This window comes from Pygocentrus nattereri, chromosome 26, assembly GCF_015220715.1.
Source record: "Pygocentrus nattereri isolate fPygNat1 chromosome 26, fPygNat1.pri, whole genome shotgun sequence".
NCBI classification, from domain to species: domain Eukaryota; kingdom Metazoa; phylum Chordata; class Actinopteri; order Characiformes; family Serrasalmidae; genus Pygocentrus; species Pygocentrus nattereri.
In genome coordinates this window covers 2,729,309-2,752,500 of record NC_051236.1, presented here as the reverse complement: position 1 = coordinate 2,752,500, position 23,192 = coordinate 2,729,309, and the positions used below count along the sequence as shown (strand labels likewise).

The 23,192-nt window shown below is 40.7% G+C and overlaps 1 protein-coding gene across 1 annotated transcript in view; it reads left to right on the top strand.

Moving 5' to 3' along the window:
- The window catches only part of cntn3b (contactin 3b), a 162,289-nt gene that overhangs the window by 105,674 nt on the left and 33,423 nt on the right, over positions 1-23,192 (top strand). Inside the window, exons 10-13 of the mRNA XM_037535024.1 lie at positions 653-782; positions 5,870-6,020; positions 7,343-7,470; positions 12,654-12,829. Coding sequence (XP_037390921.1) covers positions 653-782; positions 5,870-6,020; positions 7,343-7,470; positions 12,654-12,829 — 585 coding nt within the window. The remainder of the gene's footprint in view (positions 1-652; positions 783-5,869; positions 6,021-7,342; positions 7,471-12,653; positions 12,830-23,192) is intronic.

Genomic DNA, 23,192 nt, shown 5'->3' with positions numbered 1-23,192 from the left:
ATAAAAGGCATTTAGCACCTGATGTCAATTTCATTCATCTACTTCTTCAAAACTGATATACCAACATCTGAAAGATGCCAATAAAGTAGATGAAATTCACTGTTTTCAGTGACAAAATGTACCTTTATTTATCTTTGTTTATTGGTTTAGTTGTAACACTGTGTTATCTACTGCGTGCCGTGAGCTTGTCAGCTGCTTCAAAGCAATGGGCTGGTGACAGTAATATACGATTAGATTTTGTGAAAAAAAAACAAAAACTGTTGAAACAAAAATACTAACATGCCCTGAAAACACTGAAAACACAGATCCCTTTAAAATGCTGACAAATCGCTCTGAATTTGGTGGGAGATGGTGGCTAGGAAAAGTGGCAATGTGGCCGAAAGCTCATGCTGCTTGACCTTCTTTAACAGCGTAAAAGGTCCATGTCAGTTGGTGCCCCGTATTAGGTTCCCTGCGCTCCCCTATACTGGCTGATGTTTAGAGCCTGTCTATTATTGGTCTTTCTCTGTGCAGGCAGTCGTTCAGTGTTGTATAAATACTGACCATTCCCACAATATCTGAGATAAGCATAGTGTGATGTAGTTTACAATGATGGCGATAACACATCGTCAGACTGCCCACACTCAGTCGTATGTGTATGTGTTCTACACAGAGTCGAGTGCTGATAGAGAACGGTGCCCTCACCATCTCCTCACTGACCCTATCTGATGGAGGGATGTATCAGTGTGTGGCGGAGAACAAGCACGGTATCGTTTATGCCAGCGCGGAACTGATGGTTCTGGGTAAGACACGCTCTGTTTCTTTCTGTCCCCTCACAGCCGTCGGTTAGCCTGATAAGAAACCATCCTGAACCTCACAAGCTTTCCCATTTCTTCTCCTCGGATACAAACGGTATTGAGTGAACGACGAACCGGAAGAAAGTCTGGTATATCCATTTTTTGAAGTTTTTGAGTTTTTCACATAATCTGAAAATGCTGGTTGCCCTTTACATTATTTGTAAATTTCGTGATGAATGGACTAAAAGAAATGACCCAAAATGACTTGGAAAAAACTCTGGTTCTATTGACTTCCATTAAAAGTAAAGTATGTTTTTTCCTTCTCCTATAAAGTTAGCGTTTTGGAGATACAAGGTTTTCTTCCAACAATGGCGAATGGGCAGAATTTAGCAAATACCACTTTTTTTTTCCAAATGGCTGCTCCTACTTTCTTAGCTATGTGACACATAGATGACCAGGATGATAGATAAGTGGGCTTCCAAGCAAAAATAAATAAATAAATAAATAAAAATCATAAAAAAAAAATAATTGAGCCAAGCCCAAAATGGGAAAACATAAGCTTTTAATAGTCTTTACAGCAAATCAGGTAACACTTTATTTGAAGGCTACCTACATAAGGGCTTCATGACGCATTCATAAGCACTGAATTATGTGTTTATGAAGCACTACTTGAACATTTATTAAGTGTCGGTTCTCGCAACCTGACATAAGATGTTTTATGAAATAAATGACATTGTACTGACATAATAAGAATAAATGTTGAACATATTTACAGCACTAAACATTTAAAACACTATACATAACTGTTTATGTCAGCATTCTTAAGACGACATTGTACTGATATCAGGTGAAATATGCCTGGAAACCACCCCCTCTTCCCTCCATGGCGTGGATAAGATGATTGATGCAATAATGTATAGTGTTTTAAATGTTTAGTGCTGTAAATATGTTCAAGGTTTATTCATATTATGTCAGTACAATGTCATTTATTTCATAAAACATCCTATGTCAGGTTGCGAGAACCGACATAAGCACTTAATAAATGTTCAAGTAGTGCTTCATAAACACATTATTCAGTGCTTATGAATGTGTTATGAAGCCCTTATGTAGGTAGCCTTCAAATAAAGTGTTACCGGAAATCATTACTCAGGGAATTAGCAATAATGCAACAAATAGATGCAGTAAGTTAGTATGGGAGAGATTTTCCCTTTGATTTCTTTAAATGTTGAAATATATCGGTAAACAGCCTTTCTCAGAAAGAAGTGTCGATTTTGCTCCACTCAGCATTGACGGCTTCAAACAGCTAGTTTGTGTTTAATGTGAGAAAAACAAATATTCTCTGAACGATTCAAATTTAGACTCTGTCTCGTCCAAGAACATCAGTAAAAATATTAATAAAACATTAGTCTGTTGGCCTTTGCACTTTTCTTCACGGGTTGGTTATACAGTGTCATGAGCAAGTCTAATTGAGATTATTTAACAACTTTTCACAGCTTCAGGCAAGTGTGATGATTTAGGCATTAAGCATTATGCAAATTATTGGGGTAAAAGCTTTCATTACTGGCATTACTTGGCCTTGTAGCTCTTAGGCAAAACCAAAGAAGCAAACCTGACAACAAACCATTATTTGCATTTGCCATAGTGTCACAGTCGTGAATGCAAAACTTTGGATTTGTGAGCAAAATCACAGTGTAAATTCTGGCCAAACTCCTGCTTTAATGAGGCAGATTGGTAAATCACACTCTTGTAAAATTAATTATTATTATTAAGTGACGCTTATTAGTCCCACAATGGGGAAATTTCACCTCTGCATTTAACCCATCCGTGAAGTGAAACACCACACACACACTAGGGGGCAGTGAGCACACTTGCCCGGAGCGGTGGGCAGCCCAATGCGCAGCGCCCGGGGAGCAGTTGATAACTGATAATGTTACTTTTATTAATATACTTATTTAGAACCAAAATTTTGGTTTCATGCCCAGAAAGAGCACCACAGATGCAGTTTTTGTGTTGAGAGTGTTGGTAGAGAAGTACAGAGAAGGTCAGAAGGAGCTGCATTGTGTCTTTGTGGATCTAGAGAAGGCAGATGATAGGGTGCCAAGAGAGGAACTGTGGTACTGTATGAGGAAGTCAGGTGTAGCTGAAAAGTATGTTAGGGTGGTGCAGGACATGTATGAGGATAGTGAAACAGTGGTGAGGTGTGCAGTTGGAGTGACAAATGGTTTCAAGGTGAAGGTGGGGTTACATCAGGGATCAGCTTGGAGCCCCTTCTTGTTTGCAATGGTGATAGAAAGGTTGACAGATGAAGTCAGGCAGGAGGCTCCATGGACCACGATGTTTGCAGATGACATTGTAATCTGTGGTGAGAGTAGAGAGCAGGTGGAAGAGAATCTGGAGAGGTGGAGGTTTGCACTGGAGAGGAGAGGAATGAAGGTCAGTAGAGACAAGATGGAATACATGTGTGTGAATGAGAGGGAGGCAGGTGGAAAGGTGAAGATGCAAGGAGTAGAGGTTGTAAAGGTGGATGACTTCAAATATCTTGGGTCAACCATCCAGAGCAATGGACAGTGTAGAAAAGAGGTGAAGAAGAGGGTGCAGGCAGGATGGAGTGGGTGGAGACAGATGTCAGGGCTGATGTGTGACAGAAGGATAGCAGCAAGTGTGAAAGGGAAGGTCTACAAGACAGCAGTGCGTCCTGCTATGATGTTTGGTTTGGAGACTGTGGCTCTGTCTAAAAGACAGGAGGCTGAGCTGGAGGTGGCGGAGATGAAGATGCTGAGATTTTCGTTGGGAGTGACGAGGATGGACAAGATTAGAAATGAGCAGATCAGAGGGACGGTGAAGGTGGAGCAGTTTGGAGATAAAGCCAGAGAGGCCAGGTTGAGATGGTTTGGACGTGTTGAGGAGGAATAGTGGATATATTGGTCAAAGAATGTTGGAGATGGAGCTGCCGGGTAGAAGGAGAAGAGGTAGACCTCAGAGAAGGTTTATGGATGTAGTGAAGGTGGACATGGAGATGGTTGGTGTGAAAGTAGAGGAGGCAATGGATAGGGCAAGATGGAGGCAGATGATCCGCTGTGGCGACCCCTAAAGGGAGCAGCCGAAAGAAGAAGAAGAAGAAGTTAAACTACAGTAGAGGTGCGCAATCCTGAAATTTTCTTTAGAGGACCAAGCCTCTGGAACTTATGCAAGGAGTTGGTTTCTGAACTTTGTTTCTTAAAGTTTGCCACCTAAAATAAAACAGAATCTCCACTGGATATGGTGTTCAATATTTAGAGTACTGAGTTCAACCAGAATGTATTAAATGATACATCATGTACTGCAATACTTGTCAGATTTGTCAGTGTCCACTAGTCCTGCCTGTGGTACACTCTGTCAGTCAGTTGCATCACGCAGTGCCGTGGTCTCACGGCATTTTGCTTCAACAGAGCTGAGAAATCCGTGGCTCGATCGCTGCTACTGACAACATGAATGACTATGAGATTTACTAAACTCTGGCAGAGTCTGACGCTCTGAGATGTAAGTGCGAATGAACAGTACACACATTGGAATGTGAAACAATATTCAGCACCTTTTTTGCCGAGAAACAGCTGATTACATGTTCACACCACAGGCTTATCTGCTTATTGTTCAGTTCAGTTTCGAACATATTTTCAAATTGAGAATATTTATATAGTTTTATTTACTAAAGATAATAGTAAATACAAAATAAATATATGTACACACACACACACACACACACACACACACACACACACACACATATATGTATGCACAACTTTCTTCTTCACTCACAAATTGCATGTATAGAAATGTGTATATGACATACATATCATATACTATTAACTATAACTATATTACTGTTACAAAACTGTACATTGGGAATGGTGAAATAGAAATATTGGTGTATATCATATATGTAATTTTTCAATATTGTAAAATATATTTTTATATATTTTTATGGAACTATTACAAGGGAGCTATGCACCTGTGTTAATGTGATGTGAACATGATATATATATCATTATATATATATATATATATATATATATATTAGTGCCAAATACAGTATTATTTACATATAAAGTGCAGGAAAGTAACTGTGGTAAGTGATGCTGTGGTTACATTATGTATAATTAAGGATGGTAGAGTGGTAAACAAAATATAGATGCAAGTATGAATAGTAAAAAAAAAAAAAAAGTGCAGTATATATAATATTTCCAACAAGCAAAGGCCATTCATTTAAGCTTATGTTTCTCTGGTGACAAGGAAGAGTTTTTCAAATAAAATATTTAAAAAATGGAAATGTATAAACATCAGGACTACTTATTATTACTTATAAATAGGGGACTTACTTAGTTAGAGTTAGTATCAGTATCATTGCTCAGTATCAGCCGATACTTAAGGTTCAAATATCTGTATTGATATCAGAGGAGAAGAAGTGGTATCATTGCATCCTTAATTGAAACAGTTCCAAACTCTGGGTCTGGGAAGACCATACCAGATACAATCCACGGAAGGAAAGTAAAGTCGAGGCTTGTCAGATTCAGAATGCTACCATATATATATTTTTCTACTTCTATCTTTCAATTCTGCCATTTTTATCCTGTTTCAGTGATAAAAGCACAGTCCTCCCAGTTTCACCTCAGGCCAAATCAGATCTTTATCCCACAAAATGTCACTCTGAGCCACAGTGTGACAGTATCCGTCTGACAGAGTGTCTCATTTCAAACTCCAGTTTCTGCTTCAGAACTGGCTTTGACTTGGACTTGACAAGCCGAGCGCAATGACTGCGTTCTTTCTGGACTTCATGCATGTAAATTGCGACATATTGATCAAGGCGCTCTCCCTCGCGGCTGCCTATGTAACCGAATTCCTCCTATACGGCATGCTGAGAGGATGACTGATACGAGACAGTGAGGTCAGCCTGCGCGATCCACAGCTCCGTTTGTTAAGGCCTTAAATCTCAGAGATTTCCCTTAGAGGCAAGACGCCTCTTTTGCCGCTGGCTGTAAGAAAGTCGATCACGTTTTTTTTTCCGTCAAGGCGGCATTAAACGTTGTCTGGGGGCCAAATCTCTCTTTCTCGTGCAGCCTCGCCACCCAGTTTCTCTCAGAGCCCTTTGAGGAGTGTGCTGAAAGCCCGCGTTGGCACTGAGGTGACCCTGGAGTGCAGGCCACAAGCCTCGCCAAGAGCCATCAGCCTGTGGAAGCGAGGGAGTGAGATGCTCCAGAAGAACGAAAGGTGAAATAGACTGCGTAATCTATAGTGGCTCTCCTCTGCACACATATGTACTGTCAAACATGCACTCGATAGGTTAGTACCACCACTTACTCTAAACGTGTACAGCACCCGTTTGAAAACACCTGCTTGTTTTTGCTATTTTCCACATTTTAGAACAATAACAAAGACCTCAAAGCTATACATTAAGTAGGGCTGTCAGTGTTAATGCTTTAATGATGTTAATGCCATTAATTATTGACCTCAGTCAATTTCTTACCCCTGGGGACCCTAAAGCCAAAGCCCAGCTCTATGTTGCTGAACATTATCTTTTGTTATCAAAATATTACATCATAAATATAGAGTTATGTTTAGGATAAGAATATGTTATGGTAAGTTTTAAGTGGAAATCATATTATTTTTATGTTCTGGTTCATGCGAATTCTATACACAATGAAAATAATGCTATTAAATTATTAAAATTAATCAGTGCATTCTGCTTATTTTGTCCATTTAATGCTTTTAAAAGAAAAAAAAGTCTTCTATAAATCTTTATTCACGATCAGACTTAAACAAATGAGACCAATGAAGTTGTGCTTAATTACACAAAATGACATGAGTGTGACTAATCACACAAAATGATGTTATTTATTTTTTTATGCATTTGACAGTCCCAGAAATAACACATGGAATTAGAATTATGCAGTGACCTAAAAGTCAAAATCAGAATTCTGTTTTTCATCTTTTGCACATTCTCATCCGGCTTGATGAGGAACCACTAGGGATGTTTTCCCAACAGACTTCAAGACGTTTCGCATGCAGCTGTATGAAGTTTTGACACCTGTGGTCAAATGAGATGATTTTTTTTTAAGAGAAAATAAATTAACACATCCTCTTCAGAGAACACACATCTGCGCATTTTAATAAACAGTAACTGTTTATTGGCTTGATTTACCATATTGGGAAAAAAGAAAATATGAGACATAAAATGTGGCCTGTATAAAAATGAACACCCCCTCAAATATATAAAATAAATAAACTCTGAAAATAAATAAACTCTGCATTGAAGTGTGCAGAAGAGTGTTCTCCGCGAAGGAAGTGTTAAATTATTATCACGTAGAGAATCAACAGCACATTTAATTTGACAGGGTGCGCACAACCGGACGCTGAGGGATTAAAAGTGTATTGATTTTTTTAAAAAGATACAGCAACTTTTTTTTTTTATATCCACAAGTTTTAAACACTTTAGCGTAAGTCAGTCAGATGTGGCCAAATGTTTGAGTGCTACTGTACTTCTAAACCAGTGCTTAGTCATGTGCTTTATTGTTCGTCTGGGTCTTTTCCAGGTTATCTCTCTTCCCCAACGGAACGCTGAAGATTGCCAATGTGACTAAGCGAGATGGAGGCATTTACACGTGCATAGCCAAAAACCAGTTTGGCAGCGCGAGCACGGCGGGCCGGCTGTTGATCACAGGTTAGTCGCTCATGTTTTTCACTTCAGCGCTGAAGTTTAAGTGTGGAGCTTATAGTTTCAGACAGTTGCTGTTGCTGTTGTTTTTGTTTTTGTTGTTGTTGTTAATCTCATAGCACCAAAAAGCCCTGTTATGCATTTTAATGCATGCATGGACAGTGTTGGCTCTTGCTTTTGAAGTATTAATTTTCCAGTATGGTACCCTTACAGAGAATGCCTGCTCAGCAGAAAGTGTGAGCGTTGATGATAAACAACGGCCTGTATTACAGACACTTTTAAAGAAACAGGAAAAATAGCTTTTATTCGCATGTGCACATCCCTGCCATATCATCACTCTAATAAAAATGTGAGATGTTGTGCTTGACCGATATGAAAACTTTGTGGGTGATGCTGATTTTAAAGGGCTAAAAATTCCAATAACCAACTATATTAGCTGATATAGTTTGGCTTTTAATTTTATACCCCAGTAGTTTTAGTTTTAAGAATATGTGCTATAACATTTTTCCCCTGCTGTGTGTAAGATTTGTAAACATTTGTTTATTTTGTCACTTTAGTCTCCAAATTGACCAGTTCAGCCTTTTTTACAGTCACGTAGTTAAAGTGTACTTTATATCAGCCTCCTCAGCCACACAGCTTTCTTAGGTTATACTGTCATCAGGAGGTTGTGAGTTCGAATCCCGGTAATGCTTCAACTAGGGCTGCACAGTTTTGGGAATTCAGGAGTCAGTTCCAGTTTCAGTTGATGTGTTGATTCCCCACAACGTGTTATCATATTACATGAGAATTCAGCTGTAAATAACAGGAGGGGGTTACATCTAAACTCTCCCCAGAATACCAGCAGGATTGCTGCAGCAACTTACCTGCCCGACCCCAAACTATTATAATTCCTGCAAATTTATCTGTTCTTAGAGGGCAAACATGTGACCAGAAACTGATACATAATAATGATGTCTTGATTACAACCAGCAAAGCTGAATATACAGTACTGTGCGAAAGTCTCAGGCACCCAAGACAAATTTTTGAAATCTATTTGTTTGTCTACTTTGTGTTTATTTGCTGATAAAAGTGTTAATATTTGAATAAACAAAATTTATAAGAAAATTAAGTAATAATGATTTTATATATATATATATATATATATATATATATATATATATATATATATATATAATAAACAGTGATTTTCTGGATGTTGGTGTGTTTGTTTACCCATCTCCAAGCCGCTCCTCGAGGAAGTCCAGTATTATATGTAGTTAAAAAGCAGCTCCTGGTTTGACCAATCAGTGCTCAGTAAATTGAGCTCATGATGTAATTGATGATATTGAGTCTCTGTGAAGGTGTCCAGGAAAAATATGGACCCAAGAAATTCTTGTTCCTTTTTATTGTTTTTCTGTTTATTTGAATTATGAATACGACTTTATTCTAATGTATATTGTGATAAACTCACTGCTGAGGTCAACTGGTTAAACATTTGCTTAGACGCCTAAAACTTTCACACAGCGCTGTATCTGCAATGTTTTTTGTTTTTACAGTGTTGAGTTTTCAGGATTTCAGTGAAAAATGTCACTGGAGTATATTTTATACACAATTCTAATCGAATGCCTCTTAAGAGAGGCTGCAACATCTGCCTCTTGAGCCTGAGTGGCTGCTACTGCCCCAAAACAAGATGAAAAACCGTCATGAGACTTGTGTTTACGACATTTAATGATATCAAATGTAGACAAGTTTTAGTTATGAGCATGTTTTTACACTCGGTTCGTAATAAAATGCAGCCAATCGAGTGATGCATGTGTTGTAGATCAATGTGTTTTTCAGACAAGCTGCCTAGATAGTGTGCAGAGTTGTAGCAACAATAAAAGTCACTAATTATTTGCACGGTACTGGCCATAGATTCGCTGGTGCACTGTTAGAAATGACCATAGTTCAGGTACATTTCTCGTTCATCAAGGTACAAACAATGTAAATGTGGCCTCAAAGCTCCAGCAGTGGTTCTAAGGTCTGATTGTGAAGCTTAAATCAGTTCCTCCAGGTGAAAAGTTGGTATTTGTTCCTTTTCATAACCGAATGTTTTAAAACAGAGCAGTAGAGTAAAAGCCTGGAGGCGAGGCGAGGCGGGGCGTGTGGAGTCAGTCCAGCTTAAAACAGATCATTTCAGTGGATTATGGTTCAGTTATGTTCCCTGACTAAAGGCACTGAGATGTACCCTTGAGGGTCCCACCCCAGTGAGAAGAGAAGCACTAACCCAGTGACAGTTTACTGCCTTAATTTCTGAGGGTGTAGAGATAAAACTGTGGGTCGTCACTATTACATTATTATAACCTAACCGGCTCTACGTTACAGGAGAAAGAAAAAAGTTCTTATTATTTAATGTAAGTCAGTGTAATGTATTTCTATTTGTCCGTCCATTATGAAATGTTCACTCAGTATGAAATATGGAAACGTCAGCAGAACATTTAACCCATTTTAAGCCCTATATACTGCAGTACGCTTAATCTTTCCGCACCATATTGAGGGAATTAGCTAATTGTGCATTCCTAAGAGATTCCCTGTCTATTCTATTCTCAAAGCCACGGCTCACTCATGAGAAAACTCAATAAAGTTCACATCCTTTTCCTTCCTATACACTCATCTGTGCCTAATAGCGCTGTAATCATACTGTTAACGTCAGCCGAGATTAGTGTGCCTATTGCTACTACTCTACTCTATATTGTTATCTCCTCATTAAACGGCATGATGAATCTAGGGTTTTCTTTCTTTTTGTCCCCCATTAGGCAGGATGTGTGTTTAATTGGTATGTTTGTTATGTTAAAGCAGAAAGTGTGTGCATGTGAGCGAGCCAGTGCCTTTTATGAATGTCCTGTCAGCTGTTTATTTATTTATTTATTTATTTATTTTTTGTCATTAGCTTTTTTTGTTATGAGCCACAAGCTGACCCTTTTAATCTAGTGTAATTTAATTAGCACGACCTTTCCCTCAGAAGACATCCACACAACGCTGCATCCCGTCCAGTCCAGATGCCCCGCACGATGTATTTCGCCCTATTAAATCCCACTTATCTTGTTCCTCGTGCCGACAGTCACCGTAGCACTTAACCTTTTCAGGATCGTACGGCAGTTTTTAGAAAAATGCAGCAGCTGTATTGCGAGACTAGATGCGTGTGAAGTAGATCGGCTCTCGGTTCACGTTGGCAGCAAACCTTACCTTCATCCCTCCATCGAAATGCAAGCACCAAGGATAAAACACTTCACTGGATTGTAAACACTTCATTCACTTTCATAATGTTGTAATATGATTAAGCACATCAGCTCCTTTGTGTAGCTTTTCAATATGCCTCTTAAAGGGCTCAAATCCAGCGTATTCCCCTGAGCTCCACTTATGATGTTTGCGTGGTTTTATGGATCAAAAACAACCATTACTCCTCCATACATGAAGAAAATTTTAACCTTGGTATCAAACAGGCTGTTTTTGGTATTATGCCTTTGATTAAATTTTATATGAAAATGGTGTAAATGACTGTGTCCTCATTAAAGACCAACCTGGTGCTGAAACACTCCTTATAACTTCAGTACGAGTGGGCAGGGCTAAACAGGTGGATGAGTGCAATTGATTCAATATTATTATTTGATATAACTAGTTTTTTCATGAGATCAGTGAAGCAAAGAATTCAAAACAGGTTTAGCAACTTACTTTCCATGTTTGTTCAGTGTGGACCAGGGAGCGGACAGTACATTTTGAAACGTTAGCGATGTTTAGTGTGTGTATCACACTCTTTTATTCCACAAACATGTGGGAAAAATTGTTCTTCCATGATGTGGGTTCTCAGAGCCAAATACTGACCACACTTTGCTACACTTTATTGGTTGTTGGTCCTCTAAGACATCATTCAAACCACACTGATTGACCATGCATCAACTAAAACCAAAATACTGGTTGAAATTCTTGTAAAGCTCAGAGTTTTGTCTGCACTGGTATGACACAAATTGAATGCCGGTGACGCAACGTACATGCAGTGTTAAATGGCCTTACTGTGCATGTAGTAAGTTGCAGTTAGAAATCAGGATGTAATGAGTAAAAAAGTGAAAGGGAGAAAAGAAGCTGGAAGCCAGTCTCTTGGGGTTAGCCATTAGCTGTTATCCGAGCATGATTAGACAGCTTTCCTGCTCCTCGCTTGGCCAGCTGCTTCAGGCCTGGTCCTCTCTATAAGCTAAAAGTCTCCACAACTTCTCAGTTAATACTAATATGCGGGAATGGCTTGTGATATTTGCCCCTCAGTCATAGGTGAAACATGAGACAAATGACTTGCGAAATTAATATTTAGCCCTGTTTTTGATGAGCTCTGAGAAGCCACTAACACCCATCTTGTTAGGTTTAGAAAGCAATATTGACTTCTGTCCAGATATTGTTCATTTCTATTTTCACCAAATAAAACTGTTGTAGATTTACTTCAGTTGGTAAATTGGTAGGCTGTGTGTCGGATGAGCAACTGCCTCTTCAGATGAGCTAATTGGCTAAAAACTAATTTGTACAGCATTGGATGCTAATGAGAGCTGCTTGTCTTCTACACAAGATCGTTTCTCCTCAGTGGACGATGCACCAGCATGTTATTTGTCAGAATAGTGTATTTTTATTGTTTCTGGACCTAGAAAACATCAGCCAAGTACTTAGCAATAAAGCCATGTTATTGGTGCCTAGTCTTTTCCTTAACAGTGCATCCTTGCCTACATGCTTATGTTAAGGCACATGTGTTTCGTAACAAGGTGTAATAAGTTATTCATACTAATATAAAACCCGGTTGTTCCAGGCCTGTCTTCCCACATTGATTTAGAAAAGGTTCTCGAAATATGAATTCACAATTTGAATACCAATACCTGGAATGGTTAACTCTAAACATCTTTATATTAATCTAAATCAGAATCAGAATCCTTTATTGATCCCAGAGGGAAATTGCAGTTGTTACAGTTGCAACCATTTATGTAAAAGAATAAAACACTTTAATCATTTAAAACAAAGAGAAAGAGAAATGTGCAATATGAATATGAATAAATAATATCTTTAACATTATCATTTTAAACCCTGATGATGGTTTTATTGGTGTGTTGGACCAGTGTGTGCCAGCATTTCAGTAGATGTTCTGTAGCTTTCTGAGCACAATAAAGCTGATGGATCTATGTTGCCGCTGTGTTTAGAGCCGACCAGGATCACGCAGGGCCCCAGCAGTCTGGAGATCATAGTGGGCGAGAGTATTGTGCTGCCCTGCCAGGTGGCCTTGGATCCAGCCCTCGATGTGACCTTCTCCTGGGCCTTCAACGGCCAGCTCATTGACTTCCACCAGGACTCGGACCACTTTGAGAGAGTCGGCGGGGTGAGTAAAATGCAAGAATGGTCCCTGCCAGATTGTGCCATGTACTTCTGCCCTCTGTGACGGTAGCCAAAAGCACTGAAATGTCATGAACAAGGACTCAGATGACAACCACACAACTTAGCTTTACTTTGTGTTTCACCTTGTTATTGTAGCATGACTAGCAATGAATGCGCCAGTTTGCATAGCTCAAAATGCTGGAGCCTGTGTGTATGTACTCTGTGGGAAAGTATAGATGAGTCTGTAGTGCCCTACTGAAAAACACAGGTCATGCATGTTGACCAGAATACCAGCGAACAAAATCATTGAGTTCAGGTGTTCCAGTCACTTCCATGGCCACAGGTGTATAAAGCCGAGCCCCTAGGCCTGCAGACTGCTTCTACAGACATTAGTGAAAGAATGGGTCGCTCTCAGGAGCTCAGTGAATTCCAGCGTGGTACCGTGATCGGACGCCACCTGTGCAGCAAGTCCAGTCGTGAAATTTCCTCACTACTAAATATTCCACAGTCAACTGTCAGTGGGATTATAACAAAGTGGAAGCGATTGGGAACGACAGCAACTCAGCCACGAAGTGGTCGGCCGCGTAAAATGACAGAGCGGTCAGCGGATGCTGAGGGGCATAGTGCGCAGAGGTCACCAACTTTCTGCAGAGTCGATCACTACTCTTATCTTATCTTATCTTATCTTATCTTAAAGCGTGGAATGCAGTGGTGTAAAGCTCCACTACTGGACTAGAGCAGTGGAGACGTGTTCTCTGGAGTGACCAATCACACTTCTCTGTCTGGAAATCTGATGGACGAGTCTGGGTTTGGCGGTTGCCAGGAGACGGTACTTGTCTGACTGCATTGTGCCGAGTGTAAAGTTTGGTGGAGGGGGGATCATGGTGTGGGGTGTTTTTCAGGAGTTGGGCTCGGCCCCTTAGTTCCAGTGAAAGCAACTCTTAAAGCTTCAGCACCAAGAGATTCTGGACAATTTCAAGCTCCCAACTTTGTGGGAACAGTTTGGGGACGGCCCCTTCCTGTTCCAACATGACTGCACACCAGTGCACAAAGCAGGTCCATAAAGACACGGATGAGCCAGTTTGGTGTGGAAGAACTTGACTGGCCTGCACAGAGTCCTGACCTCAACCCCATAGAACACCTTTGGGATGAATTAGAGGGGAGGCTGTGAGCCAGGCCTTCTCGTCCAGCATCACTGTCTGACCTCACAAATGTTCTTCTGGAAGAACGGTCAGAAATTCCCATAAACACTCCTAACCCTTGTGGAAAGCAAAAGGTGGGCTGCCATCATATTAAACCCTATGGATTAAGAATGGGAAGTCGGTCATATTGCATATCACTAATTATGTTGTGTTAATTAGACAGCGCTCCTCAGAGTTTTTTTTGCTCTCTCTTTTTTGGCTATTTTTTCACTGTTATCCTCAAAACAAAACACAGTATTTACACTATGCTGGTTCCAAATTGTCTAATTAAACCAGCTTAAACCACTAACTTAGACAGCTTTAGAATCATTAGCAACGTGAGCTCACCTTTCCCCTGGACGAAACTAGTTGTTTGCCCTCTTCATTTTGGTCTTTGTTTTCTTTCTGTCTTTTTTAGTTTTCTTGGGAAAACATTTGATTCAGTTTCAGCTCCTGCATCTTTGATTAGCCACTTTTTTAACGATGAATCTATGTGTGGGTCAGACTGAGCTGTTTGGGTGTTTTTTTGTGTCTTGCTTATCTCCAAGTTAATTTTTACGGTTGGAAAGTTCTGTTACTCATCCTATTTATTCTGCCAAAATTAGTTTATTTAGCACTGTAATTGCCTAAGAACTGCAAATTGGAGATCAAAACAAACTTTACATTCCTTTTTGTAACATCTGCCCACTTCTGTTCCAACTTCGGTGCTCCGGATGCTGTTATTTGTTCGTTAGTGTATTTATTTATAAGTTTAGCATTTGCATTTTTGTATTATTAACTTCTTCTTAAAGGGAAATTCCACCAATGTTTCAATAATTCTGCTTTCAGTTATTTAGGCTGTGTTCAGACTGTGTACAGATTTTTTTTGGCATATCGACATTGAATCCAGATTGATTTTTGATAGTCTGGACAGCAAAAACCTGAAAAAAATCTGATGAAAAACACTTTTGGAGGTGGTTTGAAATGCGATTCTAACCAGATTTTGCAGATGCGTCTCAGTCTGGGTGCTCCAGCCACTCAAATCAGATTTCAACGTGTCTTCTGCATGGCCTGCTACGCAGCAATTAACACTGTGCTGGGATTCAAGAACAGCATCAAAGAGTCCTGCTTATCCCAGAGACTTTTTGAAGAGGTTGGTTAGTGTAGTGGGTAACACCTTCGCCTACTACACTGTAGACTGGGGTTCAGTGCCCCGCCTGGGTAACCACCCTACACTATACCAATAAGAGTCCTTGGGCAAGACTCCTAACACCACCTTCGCCTTCTACACTGTAGACTGGGGTTCAGTGCCCCGCCTGGGTAACCACCCTACACTATACCAATAAGAGTCCTTGGGCAAGACTCCTAACACCACCTTCGCCTACCTGTGTAACACATGATCAAACTAAGTTGCTCTGGATAAGAGCATCTGCCAAATGCCATAAATGCAGTTTGGAGGGTGAGACGATGCATCTCTGATTTTAACCATTTTAGCCCATTTACTTACTTTTTAAACTTTTTTAAAGCACAATCAATTTTTACAGTGTACGTCGTCAGCACAGCAGCCCATGCAGGTCGGTTGGTGATGTCTAGACACACAAATACGATCTAATCACTTGAAAATACCAGTGAGGACAGATGTGACTTGAGAAACTAATCCAATTTGCCTGCAGTCTGAACACAACCTTTGATATGACTATTCAGAGCAGTCTGATGTGAAGAGCTCTGGGGAAATGTAAGAATTGTTCACAGTGGTGGTGAAAAGAGCCAGATGTCTGAAGAGTTTAACGCCCCTAAAAGCTCCTTCACAGAAAGTTGTTACATGCAATGGTCATGAATACAAAGCACATGCTCATGTTATAATGGCAGAGAGGTAAAAGCAATGTATTGTAAGGCAAATATGTGCCCAGAGAAATTGGAATTTTTTAGAAGGTTCCACTATTTTACCATCATAAAAGCCCATAAGGATTAAGAGGCCACTTTGGATCATATAGAAAATATCTATAGTGGCATTTTTGACATTGTGATGATAAGTGAACCACTTCATATCAAACCACTTGGGCTGACATTGTTGGAATGACATCTCAAACATTGAACTACACGGAAATTTGATCAGAATTACTATCAGAATTCCTCTTTATCATCCACTGCTTTTGACCTTGCTAAATGACGCACATGGCAGTGTGTAAAACTGAACCTTCTGCTTCAGAGAGTTCTGGTCCTCATTACTGCTGTGGTTGAAAAAGAATATTCCGGACGATTTCCATTCACTTGTTCTGGGTCACTCTGTTGATGACCTACATTGACAGTGAATGAATTGCCATGATTGGAGAACAGTCTGTGTGATACAGAGAAAGGGGCCACATCAATTAAAACTGTTTTTTTTCACTATTTTCTTCCTCCCAACATCTAATTTTTGCACCTCAAGGGGGAACATTCCTTATCGTCAGTCTTTGCTGTAATTGAATTTGCATACCTATTTATGTAGCTAGAGCCCTGAAATAATTTCATAATGAGTTTGCTGGCATGAACCAAGGGCAAGGCTGGCACAAGTCAAATGATGATTTGAAATCCTGCGTCGAATTGCCAGATAAGACACTGGGCTTTGTTAAATGTGTTCCTTTTCTTAATGTAAGTCTCAACCGTTTGTTCTCAGCTTGTCCCTGACAAATTATTTAAATGAGGAAAAAAACAATGTCAGAAGAAAGTGATTATGTATTAAGTTACAGATTCCCAGAATGCTCATGGAAAAAAAATTCAAGGTGGTGCGCTGGGGTTTTGTCGCATGGACGTGGTCACACCTCGAGCTCTCCTCTCAGTGGTGGTTACAGCCGACAACGACATGTGCTGACACGGGATGTAATGAGATGCTGGTTTTTCACGGCCTCCCGTTTGTGGAGATTACCGCTTCCCATCTCGGCTGCTTGGGATGAATGCATTAGCATAATTAAACAGCACCCAACCTCCCCTGCCTCTCTCCCCGACTGTCAGAGCTGGAGTTTTCTCGCTGCCAGCTGCTTGACGTCCTCAGAGACAGAGGCCTTTTGTCTGGGACAGTGACTTGTCAGAGAAGGGGAAGCCTCCCGATTGCACCAGCGGTTCCAGCCCACTTCGCGAACTGCAGCCCACCAAGGCACTCCTGGCCTTCTTGCTTTAGTTGACATGTGGGCTGGGTTCTCCAGGAAGAAACTTGAGGGAACATTCTGTGACTCGTGTCTTGGTAACCTAGATTAACCCTGAGTGAATCATCTCTCTACGCGCTTCATCTTAGGAGCCGAGAAAAACAAAGCTGCATGTTGACAGGGAGTTTTGGGAAGAGGTAATGTAAGTATAAGCCTAGTGCAGACCATGTAACAAGCACTGAAAATGTGAATTAGTTCCATGTGGATTTTATATATATATATATATATATATATATATATATATATATATGAGTGTGTGTGTGTGCATGTGTGTAGTATACATAGAATATATATACATAATATTAATACACGGATCAGACATAACATCATGACCCCCTCCTTGTTTCTGAGCTCAATGTCCATTTTATCAGCTCCACTTACTGTATAGCTGCACTACTTATAGTAGTTCTATAATTACAGACTGTGTCCACTCACTGTCCACTCTATTAGACACTCCTACCTTGTCGGTCCACCTTGTAGGTGTAAAGTCAGAGACGACAGCTCATCTGCTGCTGCACAGTTTGTGCTGGTCATCCTCTAGTCCTTCATCAGTGGTCACAGGACGCTTTTGGCTGGATATTTTTGGTTGGTGGACTATTCTCAGTCCAGTAGCGACACTGAGGTGTTTAAAAACTCTGTCTGATCCACTCAGACCAGCACAACACACACTAACACACCACCACCACGTCAGAACTACAAAGTGCAGCTATACAGTAAGTGGAGCTGATAAAAAGGACAATGAGTGTAGAAACAAGGAGGTGGTCATGATGTTGTGCCTGATTGGGGTGTGTGTGTGTGTGTGTGTGTGTGTGTGTGTGTGTGTGTGTGTGTGTGTGTTTGACTCCTCTACTTAATTGATACTACTTAACTGTCCACTTTCACAACAGAGCCAGTCAATACAGTCAATATTAGTCAGGCAGTCGATTTGATCTGTATTCCTGTGAAATCCACGGTCGTTTTACATCTCATGCTGCTGTGACTGCCGCTTTTGATGAAAGATGCTTTCAAATACCAACATCTACTGATTTGTGCCTCCCCTGTGCCGACAGTTATTTATTCCCCATGGTGTTGGCGTGCTTTGTGTTTTATTTAGAACAATATTAGCTCTCGTTATGTGTGCCTTGCTGCTCCCCCCGCCCCCCTCCCCCCGCTTGTGTAATTACGGAATAATTAGTATCTTGCCAATTAGCCGGAGCGTGTTTGTTTTAGCGGGCTCTTGTGTGCGTCTGGGTGAGCCGGATAGGCGTGCAGCCCGGAGGCTAGTCAGCGGCGTGGTCTGTTCTGTCTCGCCAGGGACATTTTAAGCGGGGAGGGTGGGTGTCCCAGAGGACGCGGAGACCTTAGGGCCTCCACGAGATCCAGACAGTTTTGGCTTCAGTCGCGGCCACATGTCACAGTTCCTCATTTCTCAGTGTCCAACCACTTCGCAAGGTCAAAGACAAACTCCCTGACACTCTGAATGTTCACCCTTTGTTATCATCAGCTGTTTGAGACTCTCAAAGTGCTGAGTCACTGCCTGTAATTGAGATAATACTTTGGCATAAAGGCAAATTTATACATTTTCCCCGTAGCCTGGACATATTTTTTGCACGATTAAAGGGTTCTTTGCATTGTGAACCTGTGTTTTAAATTGATGGAGAACGTGCTGTAGATGGTCCTATATAGAACCTTTTTGAAAAGGGTTCTATATAGCGCCAAAAAGGGCTCTGCTGCTATTGTTACAATGTCAAGCTTGTATCAATAAAAGAACTCTATAAAGAACCATCTACAGCACCTTCTCCATCAATCTGAAAAACACTGGCACAGTGCAAACAACCCTGTAATCGTGGAAGGGGTAGGGGTAATTTGAATGTTCATGGTTCTAGAAAGAACCATTTTGGTTTGGTAAAGAACCCTTGAAGAACCATCTTACAAGTGTGTGCTGCAAAGTCTGTGAATTTGATCACCTCTTTTCAAACACAGTGAGTTTTGGATGTGCATTGTATTTGAACCTTATCAGGTTCTGCAGCTCCATGTAATCATTTTGGATGATTTCTGCTTTCTAGCTTGCTTTACACTTTAGCTTCCTAACTGACAAACACACACACACACACACACACACACACGCGCGCGCACACACACACACACACACACACACACACACACACACACACACACACACACACACATGTATATATATATAGTACTGTGTGAAAGTTTTAGGCATCTAAATAAATTGTTAATCAATGGACCTCAGCAGTGAGTTTATCACAATATACATCAGAATAAAGTCGTATTCATAATTCAAATAAACAGAAAAACAATAAAAAGTAACAAGAATTTCTCGGCTCCATATTTTTCCTTGACACTTTCACAGCCGCCACAGAGACAATCTGTCTCTATCAAATATGTCTCATCAATTACATCATGAGCTCAATTTACTGAAGCTCTGATTGGTCAAACCAGGAGCTGCTTTTTAACTACATACATTAACTACATTTAACTACATACATCCTCGAGGAGAGGCTTGGAAATGGATAAACACACTAACATCCAGAAAATCACTAGTTATTATATATAATAATCTTATATATAATTAATATATATAATAATATATCTTGGGTGCCTAAGACTTGCACATAGTACTGTACACACACACATTATATCCCAAAGGTGTTCTATGGGGTTGAGGTCAAGACTCTGTGCAGGCCAGTTGAGTTCTTCCACACCAAACTGGCTCATCCACGTCTTTATGGACCTGCTTTGTACACTGGTGTTCAGTCATGTGGAACAGGAAGCGGCCGTCCCCAAACTGTTCCCACAAAGTTGGGAGCATGAAATTGTCTCTTGGTGCTGAAGCTTTAAGAGTTCCTTTCACTGGGGCCTTTCAACTAAGGGTCCGAGCCCACCTCCTGAAAAACAACCCCACACCATGATCCCCCCTCCACCAAACTTTACACTCGGCACAATGCAGTCAGACAAGTACCGTCTCCTGGCAACCGCCAAACCCAGACTCGTTCATCAGCTTGCCAGAAGCATTGCGCTTGGTGATGTAAGGCTTGGATGCAGCTGCTCAGCCATGGAAACCCATTCCATGAAGCTCTCTACGCTGTTCTTGAGCTGATCTGAAGGCCACATGAAGTTTGGAGGTCTGTAGTGATTGACTCTGCAGAAAGTCGGTGACCTCTGCGCACTATGCCCCTCAGCATCCGCTGACCGCTCTGTCATTTTACGTGGCCGACCACTTCGTGGCTGAGTTGCTGTCGTTCCCAATCGCTTCCACTTTGTTATAATCCCACTGACAGTTGACTGTGGAATATTTAGTAGTGAGGAAATTTCACGACTGGACTTGCTGCACAGGTGGCGTCCGATCACGGTACCACGCTGGAATTCACTGAGCTCCTGAGAGCGACCCATTCTTTCACTAATGTCTGTAGAAGCAGTCTGCAGGCCTAGGGGCTCGGCTTTATACACCTGTGGCCATGGAAGTGACTGGAACACCTGAATTCACTGATTTGGATGGGGGAGTGAAAACTTTTGGAATACTTTTATATATGTATATATATCAGACAGCTTTGAAGCGTTGTACACACATAAAATCATAAAACTTTTCATTAAAACATAAAAAGATTACTTAATTTCATTACTTCTGCATTTAGGTAGTGACAATTCTCAGTGTTGCTTAGTGATTTTCAGACTTCATTTACATCAGAAGAGTGGGATCTACCTGCTTGCCATGAGGCCATGAGGGACAGGGATGCAGCCTCACTTCCTGCTCTAAAATGCAGTTGTGTGGGTAAAGCAAGACTCAGCTTACAGACTAAAACTTTTTTTTGAATTTAAAAATTAAACTCAAGTCTAAATCTTTCAACTTCACTTTAAAAGAAATCAAAAATGTGAACGCCGTGTCCGAAATGGTCCCCTAATCAGTTTATCCGCACTTGAAAATCTGGATCCCTACATGGAACAACACTATTATGAGAAAAATAAACCTGTGATGGTAATAAATGATTTTGAACACTGCGTCACACGCGCTGCTCATTACTAACAGCAGATTTCATCGCATAAACACTATAAACATCCCGTTATAACTGCTGAGTCTGACTGCACACATGAGAAGAGCTCACATCAGTAGCAGCTCTGAGGAGACGCTGACGCTGAGGCTGGGTTCGCTAATTCTCCTCAGAGAAGCTGCATGTGAATCTTCAACCCAAACAATGCGGTGCATTATGGGTATCTCCTATCCCCTAGGGAACATCAGTTGTACGCTACTTATTGCGGTGCATTATGGGTCTGCTTGAGTGCAGTGGATCTTCTGCATGTTGTTTTCAGACACCACCATAAAATGCAGAACTCCAGAAATAGTGCACTAGATATTGGTAAGTAATATTTGCATTAGTATAAATGTAAGGGTTTGGGTTTGGGACAGACACCTCCCAACAGAAAGCACCCTATAAATGATGATTCGGTTAATATTTAGATTATTATTATTAGATTGTTTAGATCATATCAATAAATGCCTTGAGTTTTAATAGATCATAACAATATCTAAATAAAAGTAAATATCTAAGGTCTGAATACTTCATTCTTTCTGTTTTTAAATCGCTTGTGCTTGCTGTGGGAACCCAATTTGAGCTAATTAAATACAACCCCGTTTCCAAAAAAGTTAGGACGCCGTGTAAAATGTACATAAAAATAGAATGCAATAATATGCGTATCATCTAAACCATATTTTACAGGATGCCAATACTACAAAGACAGCATATAAAATGGTGAAACTGAGAAATTTTGTTGGTTGTTGAAAAATATATGCCTATTTTGAGTTTGATGCCGACAACACGTCCAAAAGAATTGGGACAGGAGCCTGTTTACCCGTGTTTCATCACCTCTTCTCTTAACTACACTCTGTAAGTGTTTGGGAACTGAGGAGACGCCGCTGTAGTTTTGACAGCGAAATGCTTTCTTGCTCTTGTTTGATGCAGGATTTCAGCTGCTCTACAGTTCAGGGGCTCCTTTGTCATATTTTTCATTTTATAATGCGGCAGTTGGTTTCAGTGGTGACAGGTCTGGACTGCAGGCAGGCCAGTTGAGCACCTGGACTCTTTTACTACGGAGCAATGTTGTGGTAATACATGCAGAATGTGGTTTGGCTTCGTCTTGCTGAAATAATCAAGGCCTTCCCTGAAAAAGACGTTGTCTGGACGGCAGCAGATGTTGCTAAAACATGTATATGTAATTCAGCATTGATGGAGCCTTCACAGATGAGCAGGTCACCCATGCCATGTGCACTAATGCCCCCTAAACCATCATGAATACTGGCTTTTGAACTGAGCACTGATAACATGCTGGGTGGCCTTCAGCTCGGAGGACACAGTGTCCATGATTTCCATAAAGAACTTCAGATGTTGATTCGTCGGCCCACAGGACACTTTTCCACTTCCCCTCAGTCCATTTTAAATGAGCTCGGGCCCAGAGAAGGTGGCAGCGTTTCTGGATCCTGTTTATATTTGGGTTCCTTCTTTGTGTTTTAGAGTTTAACAGCGTTTGTGGAAGCTGTGATGAACTGTGTTCACAGTCAGTGGTTTTCAGAAGTGTTTCTGAGCCCATGCAGTGATTTCCACTACAGAATCATGTCTGTTTTTAATGCAGCGCCGCCTGAGGGGCCAAAACAAATACTTGGTTGCCAGCAAATACTGGTTTTCAGCCTTGTCCCTTGCATACAGACATTTCTCCATATTCTCTGAATCTTTTAATTATATTATGTAACGTAGACGATGAAAAGCTAAAATTCTTTGCTATTTTATATTCAGAAAGGTTGTTCTTGAATTGTTGCACTATTTGCTCTTCAGTTTTTCACAGAGTGGTGAACCTCTCCTCATCTTTATCTCTGAAAGGCTCCGCCTGTCTGCGATGCTCTTTTTATACTCAATCATGTTACTGACCTGTTGCCAATTAACCACCGGCGTTACACATCTTAACCAGCCTTTTGTTGCCCCATCTCAACTATTGTGGAACGTGTTGTTGGCATCAAATTCAAAACGGGCAA